Source organism: Micropterus dolomieu, unplaced genomic scaffold (genome assembly GCF_021292245.1).
Source record: "Micropterus dolomieu isolate WLL.071019.BEF.003 ecotype Adirondacks unplaced genomic scaffold, ASM2129224v1 contig_12951, whole genome shotgun sequence".
Classification (NCBI taxonomy): Eukaryota; Metazoa; Chordata; class Actinopteri; order Centrarchiformes; family Centrarchidae; genus Micropterus; species Micropterus dolomieu.
This window is the reverse complement of record NW_025741937.1, coordinates 1-6,035: the sequence shown is the minus strand read 5'-3', so window position 1 is coordinate 6,035 and position 6,035 is coordinate 1. Positions and strand designations below refer to the sequence as shown.

The 6,035-nt window shown below is 38.9% G+C and overlaps 1 protein-coding gene and 1 long non-coding RNA gene across 2 annotated transcripts; both read left to right on the top strand.

Moving 5' to 3' along the window:
• The first annotated feature begins 361 nt into the window (after positions 1-361).
• Positions 362-1,079, top strand: LOC123966219. The gene is made up of 2 exons (XR_006823923.1): positions 362-699; positions 795-1,079. It is a non-coding gene; the product is annotated as an uncharacterized LOC123966219 (long non-coding RNA).
• A 1,099-nt stretch (positions 1,080-2,178) lies between these two features.
• On the top strand, positions 2,179-4,621 carry LOC123966218 (type-2 ice-structuring protein-like). Its single transcript, XM_046042416.1, has 7 exons — positions 2,179-2,202; positions 2,310-2,409; positions 2,496-2,531; positions 2,987-3,096; positions 3,194-3,328; positions 3,864-3,972; positions 4,210-4,621. Exons 2-7 carry the CDS (start codon positions 2,340-2,342, stop codon positions 4,290-4,292), a joined length of 543 nt encoding a protein of 180 aa, XP_045898372.1. The 5' UTR covers positions 2,179-2,202; positions 2,310-2,339; the 3' UTR covers positions 4,293-4,621.
• The last annotated feature ends 1,414 nt before the right edge of the window (positions 4,622-6,035 follow it).

The following is a 6,035-nucleotide window of genomic DNA, read 5'->3' as shown; positions in this document are numbered from 1 at the left end:
TGTGTTGATGTTTTTATTGTGATGTGTCATAAAATACTGTGAAGTATTGTAAATATATTGTGTTTATGTATGTATCTATGTATGTATATACATTAATTTTGTAATAACAGTAGCTAATGGGGATCTAAATAAAGAAATGGAGCTGTTTACCCTTGTGGAAAATGGACCAGGCTCAATGTATATCAAGGTTATTGCGTGAAAAATACCAGACAAAGACAGCGTTCAGTGATGACAGTTATGACAAACTGACACAAGAAAATTGATGTGGTGAAGATAAAATGACAACTCTGATGAAATAATTACTGAACTTCTCTTTACCCTTGTGTGGTGTTACAGTCTGTGGGTGCAAGGCACTTTTTGGCGAGGGATGGAAGGAGATGGACCAAACCCTTTTATGTTCATAGTTTGGCCTTCTTATCCTTGCTGGAGTTTTCAGATCCGGTGAGTACCGGCCCACTTTAAGCACTGATTACACAAAAAATGGAGAAGCCAAACATGGCCATAACTCTTTAAGATGTGATATGGATGGAAAAAACTACTGTGTGTTTTCTCCCTCTCTCTCTGCTCCTGAGCCCAGCTGACGATCCACACCTGCACCTCGTCAGCCACCTCCTCTGCCTGCCACACCTGCCAGCAATCAGCCTCATCTCTGCCAGTACTTCAACCCCGAAGTGATTGATCGTCGTTGCTCCTAACCTGGTGACACTTCATCGCTCAAGCTCCTGAGTAATCTGCATCATCTCTGTTTCCCTGTACTTTGTTTTCCCAACCTTGTCTGTCTGTCTTCCCTCCAGGTTCACTCACCTCCATCTTCCGTTGTGTCAGCTGGGCTCGCCATCCTGCCTTCTCCCCTCGAACCTCTTCCACGGCATCCTCCCGGCTCTTCCCCGTGCCTAGCCAGTCAGCCTGCCACCACACTCCTCCACCAACCTCCCCTGTTCAGCACTCCCGTGTCTCCTTTCTTCCTCAGTCCCCAGTGCCCCCGGCTCCCTTGTCTATCTCCTCGTTTCCCCGTGCCCTGTCCCTCACCTCCACTCCCTCAACCCCTTCTTTCCCTTAATAAAACCTGTTCATCCTGAGCGTTGCGTTTGGGTCCACTCAGTCCACACCACATCAGTATTGTAAATACATGTATGTATGTCAGAGATGGGAACTCGAGAATCCAACACACCTGGGCCCGGTGTACCCCATGCAAATAAGCCAGAGCAGCAGTCAGTCTTGGGTTGGACCTCCATCTCACAGCTTCTGTTGTTTGTTTGGTTTCTTGTCTTTGTTTTTACAGCACAACATCCATGCAGCACATTTTCACTCATCCACTCCCTACATTACTGACTTCATATATTCCTCCCACTCATTGTTTTCGCTTGTTTTCCTATTAATAAATCACTTTGTTATTTAGTTTACCCGTGTGTCTCCTGTTTTTTTCCAGTCCATGAGCTGGGCTGTGACAATTAATGCCAGCTTAAACTACTGTAAATCAACACATCCACCAGACTCTCAAACCCAGTGTAACGTTAACTAAATAAAACAGTAATGTTGTATTAAAGAATTAATAATTCAAATAATTAAACTGAAATGGTTAAAATCATGAAAATTATTAAATGTTTGGTAGTTTTGTTACTTGTTTAAGTAATTTATTTTAAACAAGCAATAAAAAAATTGATGTATAGGGAGTTTATAGCAGTTTTGGGCGTGTACAGTTTTAGCCACGAAGGTGTCCAGAAGGTACAGTATAAATGACATGTGAGAGTAAAAGAAATTGGAATTCAAAAATTTTGCTAAAAAGAAGAATTCCTGCAAAATTTCATGCCACAAGCTGTAACAGCCAAAATGATCACCAGATCAAAAAAAAAGTAGAGAAAAATGTACAAAAATGCCAGAGGAGGGCATAAGGGTTAAACTGTAAATTGCTTTTTCACTTAGTTTTTCATTCATTATAGGGCTGTTTGAATGACTTAAAGCTGATTTTTTAAAAATATAAGAAGTATATCACTGTGAGGCTTGACCTATCCATATTTCCTAAATAATCATAATTGATAACTTTCTGGTTCCTGATTATTCTATGTTGGAAAAAAATGTGTATGTTTTTTTGTGTCTGTGCTCAGTTCCCTGTTTTTGAGAGATGACAAGATAAGTATCTGTATTTAAGGGCTGGTGTTTCTCTTTATCCGTGTTTCCACATCAGACAGCAAAAGCTACAAGGTGATTATGATGCTACTTTTGACTTTCCTTTAGTGGACTAATAGTCAGCGTGGGTCGTCTGTTCCCTACAGAAGTATCAGTAACATGTCTGTCTCTCTGTTTCAAAGGTTATCATCATCTTCAGCATCATCTCCATCATGAAGATTTTGACTGTTTCTGCACTGGTTTGTGCCATGATGGCTCTGACTCGAGCTGCTGGAGCTGCTGGTCAGTTATATGAAAAGAAAGTGTTACAGATGAATGTGTTGTACAATAACAATCCAGGTCGATAACTGCTGTGTCAAACTTTCTAGCTCTTTCAGAGGCAAACCCCGAAAATGCCAAACAAGGTCAGTGCTTTGTTCTGATGCTCTGCTGATGACTTCACCTACATGTTGTGTAAATTAAAAGCATTGCCTGATAGAAGTGCTGTGCCCAATGCTTATTTAACTTATGTTAGGTTATGTTGTCTTTTGCTAAAAAATGTTGTGTTATGGTATGTTAAGCCTTGTTATACGAGGTAAATTTATTATCCTATTACTACAGGGTAGTAAGATGAGATGCAGTCTATATAAGCCAACAATATATATTATGCTTTTTATATATTATAATATATATTATTTATTATACTTTTGTTAGTGTGTTATACTGTTTTATGTTATATTATGTCGTGTTATTTTATGTTGTTATGTTATACTGCCATTTAATCAAAATATATGTAATTAATATGGTGATATAATAATTCTACATATAGAGATTTTAGTTGGAGACTCCACATTAGTCACCAAACTCTATTTGTTCCCAGTAAAGAGTCACCTGGTCAAGAGGTGGCGAGTTTGTTCTGATCGCTGGACTGAGATAAGTGGTCGCTGTTTCCTCTTCGTTCCAAGAGCCATGACTTGGTCTCAAGCTGAGGTATAAGATGATTTGGATTCGATGCGGAGTTCTTTTAAGTTGAGCTTGTTCCGTTTGTGTGGATTTTTATGGATTTGTCTGTTTGTCACCACTGCAGAGAAACTGTCAGTCCTTAGGTGCAAACCTCGCATCTGTACATGCAGCTGAGGAGTATCGTCAGATTCAAAGGCTGATATCAAATAAAGCTCATCGGATAACGCAGGCATGGCTTGGAGCCACTGACGCTGCACAGGTATATGTAAATGCTCTGTATTTGTATATATTTTACACTACATCACATTCACTATTCACACACATTCATACACTGGTGAAACAGCTACCAGGGGCCATTTTGGGTTCAGTATCTTGCCCAAGGACACTTTGACACGCACCCTGAAGAGCTGGGGATTGAACCGGCAATCTTTCAATTAACAGGCAACCCGCTCCACCTCCTGAGCCACAGCCGGTCATATCATTTATTGTTACAAAAGGTCACATTTCAAATCATAGTTAGACGTCCATTTGATGAGGAAGGCCATGAGATGTGACCTCCTCCCAATGCAAACTTTGTCACTCTATAACAACATCACCTGACTTTCCGTTACTTGAACAAAAAACAGACCGTCTTGGGGCTGTTTCTTTAATGACTGATGCTGTAAAAAATACTTTTTCATAAAAATATTGTCATTACAAAGTATTTATGGTCTTAATAGTATAAAGTTGTTTATTTTAGTTATATTGTTGTTCATGTATTAACTCTAATTAACTAACTCTTTTCAATTTTTTAGGAGGGTGTCTGGTTCTGGAGTGATGGTACGCCTTTCGCCTTTTCATACTGGTGCAAGGGAGAGCCAAATAACGCTGGATATCAGCACTGTTTACAAATGAATCATGGAGGTAAATCATAAAACAAATTACTTTGCATGAGAGATAAATGTACCATGGTTCATAATAAATGCTATATAAGTGAGCTCAGTTCATAAATGAACCCATCTTTTCTTCAGAACATACCTCTGCCAAGGCTGAAAAGCCTCTCCATTTATTATTTTAATGAGACAAAATATTTAGTTTTACTCTCCATCTGCATGAAATTATACATTCTGCTTAACAGTTATGTCTTTATCATACACACAGGTGACAAATGCTGGGATGATATACAGTGTCACAGTCACCTTGCATCTGTCTGTGTTAAGAAATCCTTCCAATTCCTGGGCTGACACAGAGGCATGAAGCACCTGGAAAAATCACAAACACGGGCAGATGTTCTTTAAACTCATCTCTTTTCTTGCCATCAGTCTTATATGTACCCTGAAGGCTCTATATCTCATTTCATGTCTTTATTTTAATTTCTATCGCTGTAACGCTACTTAAGGAACGAAGCGACAAGTGAATTAAGAAGATCTGGACTGTCTCTGAGGCTTTGTGCCTTTCATAGGAGCAGACTGAATGTGTTATGAAAAGAATGCTTTTAGCACAAACTTATTCTGCAGAGTGAACTGTTCTTTCTTGTCTTTACACAAATTAAAAGGCTCAAGCATTGAAACAAGCTGGTCTGTGAGTTTATTTTAGACCTGATGTTTTTAAGGGTTTAACTTCATTGTTCTTCAGCCAGTAAAACAATCTAAAGACAGAACATTAGTTATCTCGTTAGACACTTTTAAAGTTAATATGTATTTCACGGACAGAAAAGGGGATAGCATCAATGCTGCAAACCTTCGTCATGAAGTTCCACCAACAGAACAAAGGAGCATTTATTTAAATTTAAATGTATAAAGAATTATTCACACAAATGTACTTCTGTTCAGATCAGGAGCACATGTCTCTGCCATGAATGAAAACTAAACTGTGTGCTCTTGCTGTGAGCTCACAGATCTTGGCTCGGTCTGGCAGGAGTCATCCCTTTGCTGATGTGCTGGCCTGTTTGCAGGAAACTCTTACAGTTCACTTCAATATGTGTTTGTTTCAAACCTCTCACTTCCTCACAGTTACATTACATAAGTGACTGTGCTACATGTAACATTACAATCGAACACTTTACCTCTGTATCTATTCATAACAAATACGTTCTACGTCACTGGGCTCTGTAGGTCACTTCTGACAAATGTAGGCTACCTGTAAAGACAAACCTAAGCCAGAGTGTATGTTTATGGTTTAGAGAGAGTTTAAGTATAAATACTAAACTAGCATTATGTGGCAGAGACATTACATTTGCAGTATTTACCTGAGGTTAATAGCTAATCATCAGTAGTTGTAATAGATCAGGCTACAAACCTGTTCTTCTGATGAGGAGACTTCTGCTGTCCTGATGGTATCTCTCTGGTGGGTCGGTTAAAGTTCACTTAAATGTGTGTATATGTGGCAACACAAACAAACAATAAACATAAAGTTTAAGATCTTAAAAGACCACTTATTCAGTACATTTTCATGTGGGGAAACAATTTAATCATAGCCTACACATGGGCTGCATTTCTAAAATTGACCCGTTGCTTATTGTTTTATAAATTAACATCTACTCAAGCACCTTGGCTGAAGGACTACATGTATAAATGTAATATTGTGTTAATAAGTCCTTTTCTTACAATATTTTCAGCCCCAGTAGAAACTGTTCCTGGCAACAAACAGGAGAACATGGGTGAGGTGACCCTGTCAGCCATGTCTGACACACACATCAATTTGACCATTTCATCTCTTGTACTTATATTTCCATTTAACATTGACTAACATAGGCTAATACTAGGCTATGTTGGCAAATTGCACCAGTTCTCCACCCACCTACCTCCTCTCAGGCCTCTAAGAGATCCCACAGGGTAGCTTTCCCTTTGCTATTAAAAGGACTAGTCATGCTGACAATATGTAACACTAATTCCTGCCTTCTATGTTTGTTCTCTCAATTTGTTTTTCTATGCTGGCTGGATGTGATAACTTGCAGTTACTCTAAAAGAGAATGCTTGAGCTAGATT

What these genes read in the sequence shown, in the direction of transcription:
- LOC123966218 (XM_046042416.1), top strand. Translation starts at nt 2,340, where the DNA reads ATGAAGATTTTGACTGTTTCTGCACTGGTTTGTGCCATGATGGCTCTG. An exon ending in TGACTTGGTCTCAAGCTGAG is followed by an intron (nt 3,097 to 3,193) that starts GTATAAGATGAT and finishes TCACCACTGCAG; the next exon opens with AGAAACTGTCAGTCCTTAGG. An exon ending in TTTACAAATGAATCATGGAG is followed by an intron (nt 3,973 to 4,209) that starts GTAAATCATAAA and finishes TCATACACACAG; the next exon opens with GTGACAAATGCTGGGATGAT.